This window comes from Eptesicus fuscus, chromosome 17, assembly GCF_027574615.1.
Source record: "Eptesicus fuscus isolate TK198812 chromosome 17, DD_ASM_mEF_20220401, whole genome shotgun sequence".
NCBI classification, from domain to species: domain Eukaryota; kingdom Metazoa; phylum Chordata; class Mammalia; order Chiroptera; family Vespertilionidae; genus Eptesicus; species Eptesicus fuscus.
The window spans coordinates 55999090-56020051 of NC_072489.1; the positions used below are offsets into that span (position 1 = coordinate 55999090).

Here is a 20962-nt window from a genome sequence, read left to right on the forward strand (position 1 = left end):
AGGTTCAATCTCTGGTCAATGTTTCTCTCTCTCTCTCTCACTAAAAGACAAAACAAAACAAAAAAACAAAGAAACATATCCTCAGATGAGGATAAAAAAATAATTATAATAAATAAATAAGTCTTTCTGAAAGCTGAATGCTGAAAGCAAAATGCTCAAACGTAATTACTGCTCATTTCCCTGCTTAGTTCAACCATATAGAAATGATGACTAGAGACCATAAATAAAAAATATATGCTTTATAAAGAACATCTGCAGGATGGTCCCTTCAGAGGGAGGGGGGTGGGAGCAAAGTCAGTGCCGAAATCTGTGGTCTCTCTGCTGATACTGGCAGCTGGTGTCATCCCGCCACTCCCCAAAGGACCGAGACGTGAAGGGTGGCAAAGGCCCGCTCTCTGGCTCAGTCGTCACTGGTGCTTATTTCTGTTCTTGATACTTTTAAATCCTCGCGATGCACCTTGACCAAAACAGACGGTGGAAGGTATTCTGAAATGGAAGAAATCTTCAGACTAAAGAGTCATACCTTCTGCCAACTAACAGCCCAATTCCTAGAGCAGTCTTTTCCTCTTCTTCCAGAATGCTCTTTCCCTCATGGAACATTCCTAATGGCGGCTCTTCCTTCCTGCAGACTCTGCTCTGGGGCCCTGGGGCAGCTCCTTACTGCAGCTGGCCAGTGCCTCTGACCTGCTTCCTATGGGGACCGGCTCCCAGCAAGCTCTCCAGAGCTGACTTCCTGTCACCCTCCCTGCACTGAAACCTTAACTGCCCACTGGCATCTGGACTCACTCACTGGCCAAAGTCCAGGCAGCTGTGTGAAGGCAGCGAAGGGACACGAGTCCTTTTCACATCAGTCTGGATTCCTTGGCGATATTTTTCATTTGTCCAACATTTCCCCCAAATTAGATCTGAACTCAAGTTTAACCCAATGGAAGTGCAGTTACACTAGAAAGACGGACTCACAGCTGTAACCTAAGTAATTACAACTGGGCTTCTCTCCATCCAGAAGGAAAGGGGGCGGAGCTCCGCATTCCTGCGCTGCAGGGCTTCGGAGAGCAGTAAGCCAGACACTAAGTTACCCTCGAGAACGAAACAGCCCGACTCCCAACTCCCACAGCAGCTCACAGAGCAGCATCTCTCTCCCAGCACGTTCACAACCTCAGAGATGCAGCTACTGACCTGTGGCGGTAGGTCCGCTTCTCACCCACGGGTTCTGGGGGTGGCGTCACGTGGTCAGAGCAGACTTCCATGGTGTCCCCATCATCCCCCATGGCTTCTGTCGGTACTTGCACGGCAGCCATGGGAGTGGCTGAGCTGTGGGAAGCAGAGGGGCTTGCAGGGCTCAGCCGTGCTTTGGGGCAGCTCAGCCCCGTCTCCCGCAGAAATGAATTCATTAGAAAGAGACTATTTCTTTTCCTGCAGACATTTTGTAACTATTTTGGCACTGTGTAATTTTTAGGCTACCAGAATAAGGAGAAGGATTATGGCAAGGTCAAAAGTGAACATTATGATGCCACTTTTTATAAATTTAGGTATAACAATTTCACTTTGCCTTTAAAAGTTTTTTTGTTGTTGTTAATCCTCACCAGAGGCTATTTTTCCATTGGTTTTTAGAGAGACTGGAAGGGAGGGGAAGAGACCGAGAGAGAAACATCGATGTGAGAGACATATATCGATTATGTGTGTATATACTCAAAAGGCTTCTCTGATTTCCAGGGGTGGCCACACATACCCTTTGGTTTTCTTTGGTTTATCAAACCGGAAGTCCCCAGGGTAGAGGTGATGTCTCACCAGGTGGTCCTTCCTGTCTTTGCTGGTCTTGAACTTCTCTGTGCAGCCTTCCACCAAGCACTGATACTAAAACAGAAATGGTGTCCCGCCATCCACAGGGATGGGGGCCGGAGCGGGAAGGTGCCCCTCCCAAGAGCTGAGAGCTCTGACCCTTAGGCAGACAGCTCCAGTCCAAGCCCCCCACATGACTGCATCACCCACCATGTCCTGCCGCTCAGACAGGATCTGGAACAAGGAATCGTGCCACTCCAGGATGTGGATGTCCAGCAGATGTCCCGAGGGGAAGGCCCGCTTGCAAAAGGAGCACACGTTTCTGTGCAGAGTGTGGTAGTGATGCTCATAATCCTCCAGGGTGTCGAACACCTGGCAGCAGCCCGCCACCTGACAGGTGAACTCAGGCACCCTGGCAAAGCAAACCAAAAAACATTAGGCTGTTCACAACTTCCCTTTAAGTGGTCTGATAAAGCTCGGAATGTTTCTTTCCCAATTCCAAATCTTGCTTTATTTTTTGTAGATTTCTTTTACTTTCTTTTAAAAAATTATTTATTGATTTTTAGAGAGAAAGGGAGAGGAAGAAACATCAATTTGTTGTTACACTTACTTAATGCATTCACTGGTTGATTCTTGTACGTGTCCTGACCAGGTTCCCTGAAACCTTGGCCCATAGGGACGATGCTCTAACCAACTGAGCTACCCCGCCAGGAACCAAATCTTTCTTTGTTGAGAAGTTAATTTTCAAAGACCAGCCAGGTAGTGGAGAGCTCAACAAAGCGGGGCTAGGACGGTGGTTCAGGCAGACAGCGCTGTGACAGGTCACCAGGGAGGGGCAGGACTGGGGACAAAGTGGGCAGCGAGGAGAGGCGGCGCCGGGCGCAGAGCAGCTCACCTGGGCCTCTCGGGAACCCCGGCCACCCCCGTAAGCACGTCCTGGAGGTAGAGGTGCCGCTGCACGTCCCCTTCCTGCAGAACACGGTGGGCGCACAACTGAAGGCCCCGCCCACCCGGGCTACGACCCGCCCCGCCTTAGCTCCGCCCCCGCCCCGCCCCTGCCCGACAGCTGTAGGCCCCACCCCGCGGAGCCATAGGCCCCGCCCAGGCCCCGCCCAGGCCCCGGCCCCACAGCTGTAAGCCCTGCCCCTAGATAACTCCCCTTTCCCTCGACTGACGCACCTCAAAGAACTCATGCTCCCGCGGGAAGCGTACCAGGCGCGCCGCAAAGCGGAAAGGCGCGGCCCCGGCCGCGGGGTCTCGCTCCACGGGCAGCGGCTCAGCCGCCCCGGGCCCCGCCACCAGGCGGGCGTGCACCGCGGGCGGCAGCTGCATCATCCAGTTCGCCGCGTAGCCACAACCTGTCGGCCACCGTCCGCGAGCTGGCCGGGGCCGGACGTGACGTTGCGTGCCACTTCCGCTTCCGGCTCAGGCTGCGCGGCGGATTTCGGCGGGTGTGGGCAGTGGCGCGGCGCTGGCGGTGAGTGCGGACGGGCGCTCAGGGGCCGTGCGCGGCGGGGCTGCCCCCGGTCCCGACCCCAGTCCGTGCGGAGCAGAAGCCGCGCTTTGGGGCAGCTCAGTCCCGAAGCGAACGCCGCGGTCCTTCCCAGGTCCTAGTGGTGCAGGGTTCGTCTTGCAGAGGCTCACACCCCGGTCCCTCCCGGGCCGCTGCCGGTACCCTCGCCCGCACGGCTTTGTCTCTGGCTTCGGCGGCCTCTGGGTCATTGTCGTCTCCAAAGCAGTCACCAAAGAGGTCCCCAGGAGACTCAGGCTTTATTGGAAGTCTTCTTTGTCTAAAGGCCTTCAGTGGCTTCCATTACCTTGGTCCTGTGTCCTCCTCGCTTGCCTTTCCGTCTCCTGCAGCCGCTCAGCTCCTGAGCTGCACAGGGCGCAGTGCCAGGAGCTCACGGCGCAGAAATCGAAGGAAGTCAAGCAGTTACCCGATTAAAACGTGATCGATAGACACATGAGGGACGCAGGTGTGCATGAGACTTACTGTGGAGGGTGGACCAGATGCTCACAGACTCTGGCTCAGGATGTTTCAGCATCGAGCACAACGTGCGCATGTATACGTGCAAGGGCAAGCGGGGCTGCTTTCCTTTAAGCAATTGAAAATATGTAATAAAATGTGGTCATTTCATTCTGGAAGTGAAGGTTGTGGCTACATCGCCAGCTGGTCATTCACGTGCCCAGGAAGAGCACTGGACAAACCCAGACTTTTCATCACTTAATACTTTTTCTGTCTCTGAAAAAGCGTTAGGGTTGTTGAGGTTTTTCACAAGTTTTCAAGTGTTTTTCAAGCCCTACTCCTGTGGCTCAGTTGGTTGAGCGTTGTTCCATGCACCCAGAGGTCAGTGGTTGATTGCGGGTCAGGGCATATATACCCGGGTTCTGGCTTGATCCCCAGTAGGGGGCATGCAGGAGCCAGTCGATGTTTATCTCTCCCTCTCTAAAAAAAAAAAAATAAAAACATATTAAAAAATGTTTTTCAAGCCAATTTGAGAAATTAGCTTTGAACTCTCAACAGAGACTCGCTTTCCTGTGTTCACCAGTGTGCGTGAAGTAGGCGTCTTAGCCCACTAAGGCGGCGGCTCACGTGTGTGGAGGAGGTAGATTTTGTTCCCGCACAGAAGTCTGTCCATTTGTTCTGACTGATGGAGAGAACTCTGGAGTGTCACAGAGGTCAAGAGAGCCATTGAAATTAAATGTTCTTCAGAGTTGCATTTAGTGTGGATGCTGCCGATGTTTAGCATCCTGGCCTCTTGTGCCTTCCAGTCACCATGACAACCAGGGGTCTCTCAGGGGCCCCTGCCTCCAGGTGAGAGCCCCCATTCTTGCAGGAATTGTTCCCAAATCCACAGAGAACAGTGGGCACCTCAGACATGGGGACAGGAAGATAGTTTTTAAATAAACAATCATGATCTTCAGAAGAGCTCTCTCAACCTGCTTGTGTCTGGGGGAGGTGTGTGTGCTTGCCGTGGTACACACAATGTCCTTGCCATTTACATGGCCAAAGGATCCTGCGTCCTGCACTTACGAGGACAACCCGCAGAAACCACATGGGATGTGGGGAAACTGGTTCCCTTGAACTCGAGGTCGCCAGGGGGAAGTTCTGTTGTCTTCCCTGCTGGGTTTGCAGCGCCTCATTCATGGCCCTCTGGGAGTAGTGAGGTAGCAGTGGTTTAGGGCTTCAGTGAATCAGATCGTTTCCCTACTGTAAAACCAGCCATTTCTCAGGTAAAATGCACATTTGCAGTTGGTTGGCCTTTTGCAGTAACGGTGACATTTGACCTGCTTTTTAAATAACCTACTGTGTGCAGGCTTTATAGAAACTGCTGCATTTCATCTCTGCAGTAGCTCAGGGAGAGTATACCGCTCACCCCTCCCTGGAGGGAGCTGGGCCAGGACAGGCTCAGCCAGGCCCTGCGGCCTGCGCCCTGCTGCTGCTTGCTCCCTTCCCGCTGCAGCTGCAGTTACTGTCAGCGCCTCTTGTAGCAGCTCCTGCGCTGGCAACCTGGGTTCCAGCTCGTGCTGACTCTTCTGCCCTCGTGTTTGGAGACATCTGCACCTGGCCAGTGCTGGGTGCTTACACATTGTGAACTGTAATTACATCCGGAGAACTTGTTTTCCACCCCCCAAGATCACAGTGACGATTAATATTCATTGGTAATTAGCTGTGGAGTGTGGGCTGGGTCGGCTCTGCTTGGTGTTTTGTTTGACTTGTGGTGTCTTCACTGCAGCTGTCAGCACAGTGGCTCCTAACCTCTTTTGGGTCACAGAGCCTTTGAGGATCTATTGAAAAAGCCTCTCAGGAAATTCACAGAGAGACTTGACTGTCCTTGATAACAGTTTTGTTCATGGATTTGAAGTTAAGAACTTGACGTAGGTAGACTGAAATGTTTATGTGAAACGTGTAAAATTTGCTCATTTTTATTTTTTTAATCTATAGTTAATTACCGCTGTGTGTTTATTCACTCCCTTTTATCAGCACTGTTGATGGTGATGGCTAACTGGGCCAGTCATCAGTGGGAGAACAAGCCGCCATGCAGGCCACTACTGTCCCCTTGGGGTTATCTCAGTTATGACTTTGATGCCAGAGGGTTCTGTATCTAATGGTGAGACCCTGGGACATCTGGTTGCCAGGGTAGACTGAGCTGAAGTGGAATCCCACCCAACTCAAATGCACAGGAAATGTGTAGCAATTTCCCCCAAAGCTGCTGCATATATAGCCAAGCTTGGGCAAGAGGAGGAAATGTCCTAGGTACCAGAGTGCAGAGCACGCAAACCTGAAACAGCGCAGGATTTGAGAACCAGGCGTGGGCCTCGTGGACTGGAACAGTTTGAATACCCAAGCTGGGACAGGGGGCAGTAGCTTAGGCCTGTGTAGATCCAGGTCCCCTGGGTCTGCCCAGCCGAGACAAGAAAATTGTCTGCCAGCCAGCCACTGGCCCAGAGCCCTGCGTGGTGATGTCACCCAGGGTGAAGGAGGGCCCAGGCCTTGGAGTCTACACTGTCTGCACCTGCAGGCTCGGAGCTGAGGAGTGGGCCTACAATCTGGCTGGAGTGTGGATTGCCTAAGGGAGCCTGTCCACTGGAGACGGTGCCTTTAAGAAATGACAAACCCTACCAGGGAGCGCCACCTGCAGGGAGAGGAGAACTCCAGTGAGACCTACAGGAGTAGACAGCCGGCTGTAGGTGGTTATGGTGGCCTACAAGGGGCATCGTGTGGCCCACATGGTGATTTTGTTTCTCATAGACCTGACATTGGCCAAAATTGGTTGCTTTAAAAATTTCTTATTAATAGGGTTTTGTTTTATAAATAGCTTTCATCCTATCTTTAGGAGAACATACTGTGATGTCTCAGGGCCAAAACTATGAGTGAGTTTCGGATTCACCACGATGTCAATGAGCTGCTCAGCTTGCTGCGTGTCCATGGAGGGGATGGGGCCGAGGTTTACATTGACCTCCTGCAGAAGAACAGGACCCCATACGTCACAACCACTGTGTCTGCACACAGTGCCAAGGTGAGTGCCCACCCCGCGCTGCTCTGTCACTGGTGAAGACGGCCCGTCCCCGTGCTGTGCACAGAGCTCACCTTCCTGGCTCCTGACTGGGTGGCCCTAGCAGTGCCAGTGCTGATGTCCGACATGGCAAGTGCTTTCCATGGTCCAAGTGTCTGCTCAGCTCAGTGCTTCTGCTGACCCCGTGGCCACACTGAAGTCTCTTTAAAGTGTATTGTTTTTCTTTATTCAAAAAATATATGATTCAAAATTATAGATCTGCAGTAAAAGGTAACTTTGAAATCTTTTAAAAAACACATTAAGAAGCTTCAGTTATTTAGCCAGCATAATACTGGCACAAGGATAATTAGAAAAATTCACTGAGTCCTGGCCAGTGTAGCTCAATGGTTAGAACGTCGGCCAGACACCAAAGGGTCGTGGGTTCGATTCCTGGTCAAGGGGACGGGACATACCCGGGTTGCAGGTTTGATCCCTGGCCCCGGTTAGGGAATATGCAGGAAGCAACCAATCAGTGTGTCTCTCACATTGATATTTCTCTCTTTCCCTCTCCCTCCCTCCTTCCCACCTTTCCACTCTCTGAAAATCCATGGAAAAAATATCCTTGGTGAGGATTAACAAAGAAAAGAAAAAAAAAAGAAAGATTCACTGAGCATATTAATTTAGGAACACACATTACGTTTAATCTATTTCAAAGGGAACATTAAAAACCAGTGAGAAGCCTTGACCGGTGTGGCTCAGTGGATAGAGCCTCGACCTGCGGACTGAAAGGTCCCAGGTTCGATTCCGGTCAAGGACATGTACCTTGGTTGCGGGCACATACCCAGTAGGGGGTGTGCAAGAGGCAGCTGATCGATGTTTCTCTCTCATCGATGTTTCTAACTCTCTCTCCCTCTCCCTTCCTCTCTGTAAAAAATAATAAAAAAAAAAAACCAGTGAGAAAACTTAACCCCTGAACCAGTACATGATAATAAATTCAAGAGGGAACAGAGAAAAATTAAGGCATAAGCTACCAGGGGAAAAATTCATGCTTATTCTGTGACATAAGGCTTGGGAAGGGAAACCTTGGAGGAAAATGGTTTCACAAATTATTTGAGGAGTATTCTTTGTTTTATTTCAGAAATATACGATTATTATTTAGCCTACCTAATTTTATTCCATTTGGGTTTTTGTGTTTAATTTTCTGGAAGTTCTTAGCGATTGTCACTAAATCACTTGTGTTTGTTCTTTTGAGGTTAAAATAGCAGAATTTTCTCGTACTCCAGAAGACTTTCTGAAGAAATATGATGAACTGAAATCGAAAAACACAAGGAACCTTGACCCACTGGTGTACCTGTTGTCAAAGCTCACGGAGGACAAGGAGGTAACTCTGTCGTGCTCAGGGTCAGGCACATCAGGGAAGGCGCGTGGGGAGCTTGCCTTGTGGGCAGTTCCGGCGAGTGTTGCAAGCACACAGGTTTGCACGGTAGAGATAACGCCTCATGAGCCTGCTATCGCGGGCGCCCCTCCTGTGGCTCTGCCCGCCTGTCAGAATGAAAATAGCTCAGAGTGGTAGACAGAAACACGGGGAGTACTGACAGTAGTTACTTCGGGGCAGGTGGGGGGGCTTTTTTGTTGTTGTCTTGTGCCATGTTTTTTGTTAGTTTAAAGTTGTGTACTTGATGCTAAGAAAAGCACATATCGAGCTGCGGGAGCCATGGCACATGGGAGCGCTCAGGAATGCATTAGGTCCTTCCTCCTGCTTCCCAAGCTCAGGGTCTATTCAGGGGTGCAGGCGCACCCTCCAGTGCCAAGGACAGGTAGGGGGCCAGTCGTGTGTAGAGAAAAGGCAGTGCCCCTGGGAATGGAGTTTGGGAATCGGCTGTTAAAGCAGCTGTAGTCCCTCCTTGTGAGTAGAAGACTTGAACCTGGTGGCAGGAAGCATTGGGAGAGCAGACTGCACGGGAGCCCCTGCTCTCATGCTTCATGTGGTCATTGGGGCTGGGAAAGAAGGGGGTGGGGTGTCGGTGCCAGGCAGAGTGCAGACGTGTGCGGCCCCTTGTCATTCAGGGTTCTGTGTGTGCAGACTCTGCAGTACTTACAGCAGAATGCGAGGGAAAGAGCCGAGCTGGCAGCCACGGTGACTGCCAGCAGCACCACCAGCTTCAGCGCCCCTGCCACGGCCTCCAGGATCTCCATGCAGGAGCTCGAGGAGCTGAGGAAGCAGCTGGGCAGCGTGGCCACGGGCTCCACGTTGCAGCAGGTACGGTGACCCGCCGCCCACACTCACTGCAGCGGGGCAGGGAGCGCCAGCAGGGGGTGCACGTCTCCCGTCATCTGTTAAAGATGAATCTGAACGCGGAGACGCTGATCGGGACTAGCGGTGTGGACAGGATCCTGGGCACTGAGAACGGTCAGGAAGGTTCTGTCCCACCCAGGCAGTTGACTTCGCCTGCTGCAAGGCAGTTGTGTGGGTTCAGCCAATGCAATTTCCATTTCCCTCTGTTAATTTAACCACTTGTTCTTTTTAAATTTATACTTTTAGACAATTCTCTCTAGATCGTTTTCTTCTATACTTACTGCCCTTCCTTGCTTCTGAGTTTATGTACTGCCCTCTTCTTTTGATATATGTCGTCTGCTCACAGCATTGCCTCTGGCCTTCAAGCCCCACAGAGCTGTGTCCCCATGAGGGTCTGAGCTTAGTATGTGCTTGTTGAGCACAGCAGCTGTGAAAGGGACAGTGGCCAGCACTGGTGGGCATGTGCTGGTCCAGCACCTCACAAAGCCCTCACACCGACACCCCGTGTGGCAGATGAGGAAACTGGGTTTGCACCTGCCTTTCTCACTCCTAAGCCAGTGCTTCTGAAAGCCACCTCCATGGCCCTGGTCATCTTCTGGCGGCCAGTCCCTCAGGAGGACACTGCTCCGTGCATGTGCCTGGAGCCAGCCTTTCCTAGTGTGGCCCTCTCCATCCGTCCCTTGTACCCAAGGGGCTCAGATGGGGCACCCCTTCTCCAACCATCTGTCGCTGGGGCCATGTCTTCACCCAGCAGCTCATGTCTATAGCCTTTGAACTGCCAGGAGAAAGCACAGGTGTTCCGGGGGTCAGCCTGCCCTGGTGAGGTGCCCTCACTGCCCATGCTCCTTAATATGTGGGCCCTGCACAGACCGACACCCTGTCAAGGGCCTGGGTCTCCATCTCTTTTGCCCCCAGCCCCTGCATGGTGACGGGCTGGGAGTCATTTCCTTTATACACGTACTTATCAAACCCTCGTGCTCAGTGATGTTAGTTTTAATTGTACTAAAAGTATATCTTTGTTCTTCGCTTTTAAAAAAATTCTCACCAGTCTCTGGAACTTACAAGAAAGATGCTTCGAGACAAGCAGAACAAAAAAAATTCAGGCCAGCGCCTCCCCGTCTTCCCTGCCTGGGTGTACGAGAGGCCCACGCTGGTCGGGGATTTTCTGACCGGCTCAGGCCTAAGCACGGACACAGCTGTGCCTATAGGTACGTGAAGCACTTACTTCTAACTGCCTGTGTGGTGACTCCATGGACAGGTGGCCACGGTGCTCAGAGCCCATCCTGTGCCCACAGGCAGACAAGTGGTGTGGTGTGTGTGCTGCCAGCACGTTTGTAACCTGCAGATATGGTGCCGTGTGATCGTGCTGCCGGGCCGTGGTCTCGGGGACCCCAGGGTGGCTTGTGTATGGGCAGCAGGGGTGATCCTCAGAGACACCTTTCTCCTGGTGCTGCCTCTAGTTCCCCATCTGTCCCAACAGGTGTCAGGGAGGACACTGAGGTCCTTCTGGGGCTGGGAGCTGCCTGGGCCCTGAGGCATTTGGTGGCAGCCCTACTCGATGGCCTGGACTGACCTCAAGTCCGCTGGGTGGTATCTCATTGTGTGTTTATGATAGAAATTGTGTTTTAAGGTCTCTAAGGAAACCTCCCTTTTATCCCAGAGCAACCAGACTTATCGAGTTGTAATAAACACTGCACGCAGACCCCAGGGGACGTGCTTTTCGGATTCCTGACTGTCCTTTTAAGTGCAGGCAGGTCCCTGCGTGTGGAGGTTTCTGCCTGCCTAGTGCTTTCAGGCTCCGATGGCTCCCAGCCTGCCGGACGGTCAGCGCTGTTCCTCCTGGTGGTTTGGAATCAGCCTTTGGTGCCCCGATGGGATCAGTTGAAGCCAAATGAACAGCTAGTTCTTACATCCGTAGTTATTTGAGGAAATTACACAGAGGAGAGCGAGTGAGAGCGTGATTTTCAGCAGGTCGATTAGGTCAGGAGAGAGGCAGTGGGAACGGGGAGCTCTGAGTCAAGGCGTGTGGCCCCAGCTGGTGTTTGCAACCCACAGGCTCCCTGCCCCTGGCCGCCCAGGAGTCGGCCGTCGTGGAGGACCTGCTGTACGTGCTGGTAGGTGTGGATGGCAGATACATCACCGCCCAGCCCCTCACCGGGAGACAGAGCCGGACCTTCCTCGTGGACCCCAACCTGGACCTGTCCATCCGGGAGCTGGTGAACAGGATCCTCCCAGTGGCTGCCAGCTACTCCACTGTGACCAGGTAGGCGCTGGACACCGGCCTTCTCGGGCACACTTGGCCCGGAGCGTGTGCCAACCAGCTTCACTCCTGGCACGATGTGCAGGGAGCCCAGTCTGGGCCTGAGAGCAAGCACAGAATGTCTAACCTCATCTGCAAACGTAGCTCGCAGCTTCTCGGGTGCTGCATACTTCCTTTCCTCGTAGGTTCATCGAGGAGAAGTCCTCCTTCGAATACGGGCAGGTGAACCACGCGCTGGCGGCTGCCATGAGGACCCTGGTGAAGGAGTACCTGATCCTGGTGACGCAGCTGGAGCAGCTGCAGAGGCAAGGCCTCTTGTCGCTGCAGAAGCTCTGGTTCTATGTGCAGCCGGCCATGCGCACCGTGGACATCCTGGCCTCCCTCGGTACGTCTGCCCCAGGCCGCGAGAGCCTTGGGGGCGGGGCGCATGCAGGCGGATCCTGTGGTGGACCACTGAGATGTGAAGATGAGATGGGTAGTGTCGCAGGAGGGACCCCTGGGCCAGCTTGCTCGTCATTCGTGTCTTGCTTTTGTCACCGTGGTTGTGAGGCCAAAGCTGTGGAGCTTCAGGTTTTACTGATTCGCGGGAGGAAACTGGAAGCTCTGGTAAACTTTATGTGCAACTACAACTTGGGGTGTATCCCATAAAGAGCGCCTGTCCCAGGAGGAGGTTGGAGGCGAGGCTCTGCGTGGCCTCCCCTTTCTCTGCACTGAGCACCTCTTCCCCTTGCAGCCACCTCGGTGGATAAAGGTGAGTGTGTTGGGGGGTCCACCCTGAGCCTCCTCCACGACCGGAGCTTCAACTACACGGGTGACAGCCAGGCGCAGGAGCTGTGCCTGTACCTCACCAAGGCCGCCAGCGTGCCCTATTTTGAGATTCTGGAGAAGTGGATCTACAGGGGGATCATCAATGACCCGTACAGGTGGGGCTGGGACGTGGGGCTGGGGACGTGGAGGGCGGGCAGGAGGCTCTTCAGCTTATTCTATTGTGTGGTGGACATGAAGGACCCAGATTGGCCTCTTAGCTGCCTTTGTGTGGGCTCCTCAGTGTGACGGATATAAATGCATACGATGAAATATGTCAGCTCACAGAGTACTGTTAGGTTGAGATTTATTTGTCAGAACATTTTACACTTGATTTTATCCAAAAGGCTGAGAAGTGTATTTGTCAAAATCTCTCTTTTTTTTTTTAATCCTCACCTAAGGATATTTTTTCCATTGATTTTTTTGAGAGAGAGAGGAGGGGGGAGTGAGAGAGAGAGAGAAACACTGACATGGGAGAAAAACATCAATTGGTTGCCTCCCGCATGTGTCTGAACAGGGGCCTGGGACAAACCTGCAACCGAGGTACATGCCTTTGGCCTGGAATCAAATCCAAGACCCTCAGGCCCATGGACCGACGCTCTGAGCACTGAACCAGATGGTCCAGGACTTGTCAAAATATCTTAAAAATAGACTTGTGGTCTAAGAATAGTCTCTACTAATGACCCAAATAAAAGCTGGTGCGATGGGCTGAGTAAGGAATGTGATTTTGAGGTCCTGATGCGTAGATGGTATTTGAGATGGGATGTGAGGTGTCTGGGCTCTGGTGGACAGGAAAGTGTCCCCAACATGTCCTGTTACCACATGCGTGGTGGGAGGAAGGGCTGGTTCCGTTGAGAGGCGAACCAGCCTCCCAACCTGCTCAGTGACCCCAGCTCTCTCTGGCCCCAGGTCACCTCGCTACCCCAGGTGAGGTTGGCAGGTTTGATTAATTCACAGTTGAGAATTAACGGTAGTGAGACTGTGCTTGGCCTCCATGGTTGTGACCCAAGATGCCTTCCTGCTTTCAGCGAGTTCATGGTCGAGGAGCACGAGCTGCGGAAAGAGAAGATCCAGGAGGACTACAACGACAGGTACTGGGACCAGCGGTACACTGTGGTGCAGCGACAGATCCCGTCCTTCCTACAGAAGATGGCGGGCAAGGTGCTCAGCACAGGTGATGCCTGGGATGGGGGAGGGGGAACAGCAGGCCTCAAGAGGGGCCCATCCTCCCGGACATGCCGAGTGTCCTCTGTGATTGTGTCCTGGGGGTGGGTGGGGTGGGCAGGGGTAGGCAGGCAGGCGCCGGGCTGTGCAGGCTGTGTCTGGTTCCTGTGGTCTGATTGACTGCATTTGTTCCCCGAGCCTCGGAGGTTGTCTCAATAGGTGCCTCTCCTTCCTCATAACTATTGCACTTTTAGAACTTGGCTGCTATTAAAGGAAAACTTTCTCACAACACTGACTCCAGATTTACACAGCAACACCCAGGTCCCCAGTTCTCTGTGGGCAGCAGCTGGGTGTCCTGCAATCTGACTCAGTCCTGACACTACCCGATGCACTGCAGGCCCCATGGGTTAAGGGCTCAGTCCCTCAAGACTGTCCCACTTCAGATACCAGCCGTGAGTCCCAGGCCACCAAGTTGACTACAAATTGGGGATTCCCATGATCCCTCCTCACGTTTGATAATTTGATAGAGCGGCTTACAGAGCTCAGGGAAACAATTTAGCAACTCAGTTTCTGGTTTATTATAAAGGATTTGATAAAGGATTCAGATGAACAGCCAGGTGAAGAAGTTTGTGGGGTGAAATCTAGAAGGATCCCCAGTACAAGAGCATCTGTCCCCAGAGAGCTGGGGTGCACCACCTCCTGGCAGGTGGACATGTTCACCAACCCGGAAGCTCTTCAAATCCCTTTGTTTAGGGTTGTTCTGAAGGTTCCATCCTATGGGCACAATTGGGTAAATCAGTGGCCACTGGTGATTAGCTCAATTCCAGCCCCTGGCCCCTCCGCAGACGTAAGGGCGATGCTGAAAGTTCCAGCCTTCTCATCACCTGGCTGGTTCCTCTGGCCACCAGCCTCACCGTCAGCTCTCTGGGGGGGCCTGCCAAGAGTCACCCCATTAGCATAAACTCAGGTATGGGTGGAGGGGCTTCTGAATAACAAGGTTACATGGGTTTTAGGAACTCAGTGCTGGAAACGGGCGAAAACCAAGTATTGGTGGTTATATCACAATATTGCACACATTACAGGGAAAACCATCAAGGACACAGGGCCACTGGGTTCTTAGTCACCCCACTGGGGCAGGAGCCTGATTTAGAGACCTGAATGGGGAGTGACTGAAGACGGGCTGGCAGCAGGGTCTGGGCGTTTGGTGAGCACGGGGCTGTCTGGGACGGGTTGGAAGATGATTTAGAAGCTGGTTCTCAGGGCTTCTTGAGATTGCTTCCGTGCTCTTGATTAGAGAAATCGGATGTAAACAGTCACGGCAAACCACTGCTTCTGACCTCGGCTGGTGACCGTGGTGTCTCCACTATGGCTAGAGCAGGCTCAGAGTTGTTCTCACAGTCTCTTCTGTGTCCAGTCCTCTAGCTTGTGTGTGGCCACAACTTTTATGTACAACAGAATTCTTAATTTTACCTCCATCTCTTTTCAGGAAAGTATCTCAATGTGGTCAGAGAGTGTGGTCATGATGTCACCTGCCCAGTGGCCAAAGAGGTCATCTATACACTGAAGGAGCGAGCATATGTGGAGCAGATTGAGAAGGCGTTCAACTACGCCAGCAAAGTCCTGCTGGACTTCCTGATGGAGGAGCAGGACCTCGTGGCGCACCTGAGGTGTGCGCTTCCGCCGTGTTAGTGCGGGCACATGTGCAGAAGGTTTGGCTAAGACACGGAGCTCCCAGCAGTTCCATCTGTCGTTTCACAAATGGGCACACGGCCAGGTCATCTCCAGTCTTACTGCCTGACACCTGTGGACACGTCCTTCCCAGCCTGCTCCCTGCCCGGGGTCCCCAGGCCCCTCCTTGGCTCCCACAGTGACCCCTCTGCACCCCCCTCGTTGGCCTGCAGTGACCCCTTTCTGGCAGCTATCCTGCAGGTCCTGGCACAGTGGTCTTGTGCCCCTGCCCGAGAGAGCTGCTCGTTGCAGCTCATCATAAGTGACCACAGTCATGGCGCTTTGCATGCATGTGGCCGGAGCCCTTTGTGTGCATGTGGCTTTTTCTTGTCAGTCACCTGCCACCGTTTCTCCAGAGTTTGGGCTGGTCTGCATGCCCCGTGGTCTCACTGATGTCTGCCTGTCTCCTCTCCAAGGTCCATCAAGCGCTACTTCCTAATGGACCAGGGGGACTTCTTTGTGCACTTCATGGACCTCACAGAGGAAGAGCTGAAGAAGCCAGTGGATGACATCACGCCCACACGCCTGGAGGCGCTGCTGGAGCTGGCCCTGCGCATGAGCACCGCCAACACAGACCCCTTCAAGGACGACCTCAAGGTGGGCCTTTACCTGAGAAAGATGGTTGAAATAAAGCCCAGGAGTCTGGCCAGTGTGGCTCAGTGGTTGAGTGTCGACCCATGAACCAGGAGGTCATGGTTCCATTCCCGGTCAGGACACATGCCCGGGTTGTGGGCTTGATCCCCAGTAGGAGAAGTGCAGGAGAAAGTTGATAGATGGTTCTCTCTCATCACTGATGTTTCTATTCCTCTATCCCTCATCTGAGACGATCCTCTGTTTTTCCCCCTTCATTGTGTATTAAACTGATTTCTGTGGGTTGAACCATCCTTGCATTTTAAGTCCCACTTGGTCATGGTGCGTAACCCTCTTACTGTGCAGCTGAATTCAGTCTGCAGTGTTAGGGATGTTTGCATCCCTGTTCTTCAGGGTCACTGGCCTGGAGTGTTCCTGTGGTGTCTGTGGCTTGGTTCCCGGGTAACACTGGCCTCAGATTGAGCTGGGAAGTGTTCCCTCTTCTGTGTTTGGAAGTGTCAGGAGGATTGGTGTTAGTTCTTTAAACATTTGGTAGAATTTTCCATTGACGACGTCGCAGTCTCCTTGCTGGCTGCAGGTCTGTGCAGTGTCTGTTGCTTCTCAGGTCAGGTTGGTCGTTTGTGTACCTAGCATTGGTGCTAGAATTAGCTTTCATGATCCCTTTCATTTCTGTAAGGTTGACATTTCTGTAATGTCCCTGCTTTCATTTCTCAGTTTCTCATTTGAGTCTTCGCTCCCCCTTTTTTAGTTAATGTGGTTACAAGTTTGTTAATTTTATTGATCTTTCAAAGAACCAATTTTTGGTTTCAGTTTCTCTGGATTCTTGTTTTGCTTGTTTTTCTTTTTAGAGAGAGAGAAGCATGGATTTGTTGTTCCACTTATTCACGCACTCATTGGCCGATTCTTGTATGTGCCCTGACGAGGGATGGAACCTACAGCTTTGGTTAATCAGGATGATGCTCTAATCACTGAACTATCCGGCCAGAGTGCAAGTGGTTTTATTTTTGAAGCAGTATTTTTTGAATGGTTGGTATTTTTAAGCCAGCCTCCAAGATTTAGAACCCGTCTTTAGAGGAACTTACCTCAGTCCTGGGTTTGCTTTTCTAGCTGATATGCACGGGTGGGGTAGGGGTCACGACTTAATGCTTTTTTTTAGTAAGTTGTTTTAAATTTTTTAAAATGAAAATTTTTGTGCTCGCTTGGGCAGCACATATACTAAAACTGGAACGACACAGAGAAAATTAGCATGGCCCCTGCGCAAGGATGACACACACGTTTATGAAGCGTTCCATATTTTTAAAAAACACACATTTTTCAGTTACAGTTACCATACATGATTGCACTGCCTTCAGGTGAGAGCACAGCGGTTAGACAGCTGCACACTTTACGAAGGGGTCATACTCCATGTTCTTCTATTTCTCTCCCCCAAGATTGACCTGATGCCTCATGACCTCATCACTCAGCTCCTGCGGGTTCTGGCCATTGAGACCAAGCAGGAGAAGGCGATGGTGCAGGCCGACCCCACGGAGCTCTCTCTGAGCGGCCTGGAGGCCTTCTCTTTCGACTACGTGGTCAAGTGGCCCCTGTCGCTGATCATTAACAGGTGAGTGGGTCCCCGGGCACCAGCTTCAGTGAGTAGTTTGCAGGGAGAAGGATCAGATGTGCCTGCCCGCTGCATTGTTTGTAGCCATTTGTGTCCTGTGGGGGTTACCTGGCAGCCTGGTGGCCCGGATGCGGAACCGTGTGTCTGACAGCCGGAGCCTCGTTTATGATGTCAGGTGTCGGTGGGATCCCATGCCCTCTCCTCCACAGGAAGGCCCTGACGCGTTACCAGATGCTGTTCCGGCACATGTTCTACTGCAAGCATGTGGAGCGGCAGCTCTGCAGCGTCTGGATCAGCAACAAGGCCGCCAAGCAGCACGCACTGCACTCCGCCAAGTGGTGCGTTCTCTGTCCACACGGGGAAGCGGTCCTAGGATGCACACCCATGCAGTGCAGGGCTATTGCTGACCACCAGGTGCACCGGCCCTGTCCCCCAGCCGCCTGCACAGACCCGTGGGCCTGCCACCACCCCCTGTCTGGGCGGGAGCCCTCAAAGGACCGTGAGCCTCCTCCCAGGGTGGGACCCTTGTGGTTCAGCACTCCACCTGTTTAAGCCTGAGGCACTCTGCTTGCTGGTCTGTGGCCCCAGGTGTTGCTGTGCCTGTGTCTGAGCCTCAGGAGCTGCATCATTTGCTCAGAGCAGGTGTATCTGCCGACCACCTGCACACGCTGGGGCTGGGGTTGGTGGGGAGCAGGAGGGTCTTGTGTAGGTGCCAGCTCCACACTGTCTCTTAGATGTCTCTGTTCACCCAGGTTTGCCGGCGCCTTCACGCTGCGACAGCGGATGCTGAACTTTGTTCAGAACATTCAGTATTACATGATGTTCGAGGTCATGGAGCCCACCTGGCACATCCTCGAGAAAAACCTGAAGTCCGTGAGTTCTGACTTAACTACTGTAACACTTAGACTCTGCAGCAACCAGGGCCCTCACATTGCAAGGTCCTCAGAGAGGAAGGTGCTAGGGCGGGTGTCAGGGTGATGCCACCAGCGAGGCCTCACTCACAGCCTCAGTTTTTAAATGGAAATAACACGGACGTGCGCAAAGCCAGGGCTGAAGCCCCGGGGCACACGTCAATCTGGGTGTGCTCCCTGCAGGCCTCCAACATCGACGACGTGCTGGGGCACCACACAAGCTTCCTGGACAACTGCCTGAAGGACTGCATGCTCACCAACCCCGAGCTGCTCAAGGTCTTCTCCAAGCTCATGTCCGTGTGCGTCATGTTCACTAACTGCATGCAGGTGCGTGCCGCAGCCCTGCCCACCCTGCTCCCTCTCTGTCTGTCTGTCCGTCAGGCTGCAGGTTCTCTGTCCTGGCCTGTTTCTGAATACCTTGCATTCCTTTTGTCAGAACTTAACTTGATTCCATTTTTATTGGGCGCCTGTCAAAAGCAGTGGCTCCAAAGCAGTGGTACCGAAAACAGTGTCAGGAGGCAGAAGGGGTGACGTGGGGGTTCACCAGGGCTGAAGGCTGCTGGGACATCTGAACCAGTGGGAAGGTGGAGTAAGAGCCTGCGATGTGATGGCTGATGACAAAGGGGTCAGGAGTAGGTGAACTCGATTCCGCAGACATTTAGGAGCCATATTGAATTGCAAACTGGAGAACACCATGAAAAGCAAGTGTTTTCAGAAAAATAGGTCCATAAGCCTGTGACGGGCAGACTGGAAATGGTGTTGGCCCGTCTGCAGCCTCCCAGAGGGCCACCCTCTGTCCTCGAGTCTGCAGATGTCCGGTGTGCAGGGGGGTGTTTCAGTGGGAGCACATAGGTTGTAATGAAAGGTTTTTTTTCGGGCCCCCAAGAGGTTTACACAGAGCATGAAATTGGACGATGAGCTGGGCCGCCTGACTCTGGAACACGGCACGATGCAGGGGCCGCCCACCGAGGCTGAGCGGGCGGAGGAGCGTACCCGGAAGGAGCTCGCCAGGAAGGTGCGTGGCCTCGGGGGTTAGTCCAGCAAGTCCTCCATTTTCCTGAGAGATTGGACAGTGTGAGGATTCTAACACTTAAAAATGAAACCCGCCACCACCCTTTCATTTCTGGCTTTTGTTTGATTAAAAGACAACCATCTTAAAATTAGGTTCCAAACACAAGCCACAGAAATCCGCTCACCCTCGAACCCCAGCCCAGCTGAGCGCCAGGGTGAGGCCAGCTTATCTGCACAACAGGCTGTAGGGCTGCCCTGCAGAACCTGGCACTCAGCAAGCGTAGGTTAGAGTTTACTTACCTGAAGGTCAGGCCGCTCTCAGATGCCAGGATGTGGGTCTGTGTGTGGGAGGGGTCATGGGTTCAGGCGCCAGCTCTCGTGGTCCCTGTTTCGTCCCCCTCACGGGCAGGAGAGAACACGGACTGTGCTGGAGTCTGAGCTGCACAAAGAAAACCCTGGTGCCCTGTGGGCAGGAGGAGAGGCCCACCTGCCCAGGGCGGCTCCATCCTGTGGTCTCAGGAACTTTTTTTTTTTTTTAATAAATTTTTATTGATTTGAGAGAGGGAGAGAGAGAAAGCAACATCAATGATGAGAGAGAATCATTGATCGTCTGCTTCCTGCACACCCCCTAGTGGAGATTGAGCCCACAACCTTGGCATGTGCCCTTGACTGGAATCGAACCTGGGACCCTTCAGTTCGCAGGCTGATACTCTATCCACTGAGCCAAATCAGCTAGGGCGGTCTCAGGAACTTTTATGATGCCCTACCAATACCTTTTATCACTTGGAAACTTCCTGAAGTCCATTCTTCTCTTGGAAGAACTTAAATGGAAGGTAAAGGCAAGCTGGGCTCCTGTCTTCCAGCACCTGGCCGAGCATGTGGACACGCCGCAGCTGGCCTCCAGCTTCGAGGCCACCATCAATAAGTTTGATAAGAATTTTTCAGCCCATCTACTTGACCTCCTGGCCCGGCTGAGCATCTACAGTACCAGCGACTGCGAGCACGGCATGGCCAGCGTCATCTCCAGGTGGGTGTGGGCAGCTTCCTGTCGTGGGCACTGACCCTGCCCCGCGAGGCCCAGGTTCCCTCGCTGGCTCCCTGCTGTCTGCTCTCACCTTCACCCGCTCGGGTCACCACGGACCACGTGAGGCCAGTTCTGCTCAGGCCTGAGGGTGTCTGTCCTTGGCCTCCTTATGCTGCTGCTGGTCCCCCGTCACTCCCTGAAGTGACAGCACGCATCTGTCCCCTGGTGTGCATTCCCCAGTACGTGGCAAGCCGCCCGGCAATGCCCCCACCATCGGTCTGTGTCCACGGGCCTAGGTGAGCCTCACTCTCCGTGGTGATCCCGGAGCCAGGACCCACGAGGACCCCCTTCAGCCCTCTACCTTCCCCCAGCGACAGTGTCACCCCGAGTCATGAGCAGTGAGACGGGGGCCGTGGGAGGATGGGGATGGAAGGGTGTCCCTGCCACCTACTGCAGGGGTCTTGTAGCCACCGCAGGGTGGGTGCCCACACACTCCGGCCCTGCCCTCACCCTTCAGGCTCGACTTCAACGGCTTCTACACGGAGCGCCTGGAGCGCTTGTCCGCAGAGAGGAGCCAGAAGGCAGCCCCCCAAGTGCCCATTCCACGGGGGCCCCCAGCACCAGCGCCCAGGGTCGCCGTCACCGCCCAGTGAGGCCCTCGGAGCCCTGCACCCACCACAACTGAAGGAGGGACGGGTGGGCTGGTGGGTGCTGTTGCGGATAGAGGAGTTCGGGTTTCTAATAAACTGTCCCTGAAGGACGTGTTGGTGCGCTGTTACCATTTAAGGGCGACG

General features: G+C 53.2%; 2 protein-coding genes and 1 non-coding gene across 6 annotated transcripts; 2 read left to right on the forward strand and 1 right to left on the reverse strand.

The window, feature by feature from the left end:
• Positions 1-220: 220 nt before the first annotated feature.
• ZNF511 (zinc finger protein 511) lies at positions 221-3166 on the reverse strand. Of its 3 annotated transcripts, none has more exons than XM_054728799.1 (7): positions 2959-3166; positions 2675-2748; positions 1990-2191; positions 1730-1854; positions 1584-1616; positions 1177-1311; positions 221-486 (listed from the first exon to the last, which is right to left on the reverse strand). In XM_054728799.1, the coding sequence occupies exons 1-7, from the start codon at positions 3112-3114 to the stop codon at positions 408-410; spliced, it is 804 nt and encodes a 267-aa protein (XP_054584774.1). In that variant the 5' UTR covers positions 3115-3166; the 3' UTR covers positions 221-407. The 3 variants fall into 3 exon arrangements, with proteins under 3 accessions (XP_054584774.1, XP_054584775.1, XP_008142657.3); XM_054728800.1 differs by having other exon boundaries at positions 221-457; positions 2959-3114; XM_008144435.3 differs by lacking the exon at positions 1584-1616.
• Positions 3152-20928, forward strand: TUBGCP2 (tubulin gamma complex associated protein 2). 2 transcript variants are annotated; one of them, XM_008144372.3, is made up of 18 exons: positions 3152-3256; positions 6618-6800; positions 8029-8157; positions 8860-9036; positions 10121-10280; positions 11128-11335; positions 11518-11717; positions 12066-12255; positions 13165-13310; positions 14787-14967; positions 15445-15625; positions 17050-17222; positions 17432-17560; positions 17975-18095; positions 18317-18460; positions 19020-19148; positions 20008-20171; positions 20686-20928. In XM_008144372.3, the coding sequence occupies exons 2-18, from the start codon at positions 6651-6653 to the stop codon at positions 20819-20821; spliced, it is 2718 nt and encodes a 905-aa protein (XP_008142594.2). In that variant the 5' UTR covers positions 3152-3256; positions 6618-6650; the 3' UTR covers positions 20822-20928. The 2 variants fall into 2 exon arrangements, with proteins under 2 accessions (XP_008142594.2, XP_054584773.1); XM_054728798.1 differs by lacking the exon at positions 19020-19148.
• LOC114232552 (U6 spliceosomal RNA) lies at positions 16811-16917 on the forward strand. Its single transcript, XR_003618625.2, has one exon. It is a non-coding gene; the product is annotated as a U6 spliceosomal RNA (small nuclear RNA).
• Positions 20929-20962: the final 34 nt, after the last annotated feature.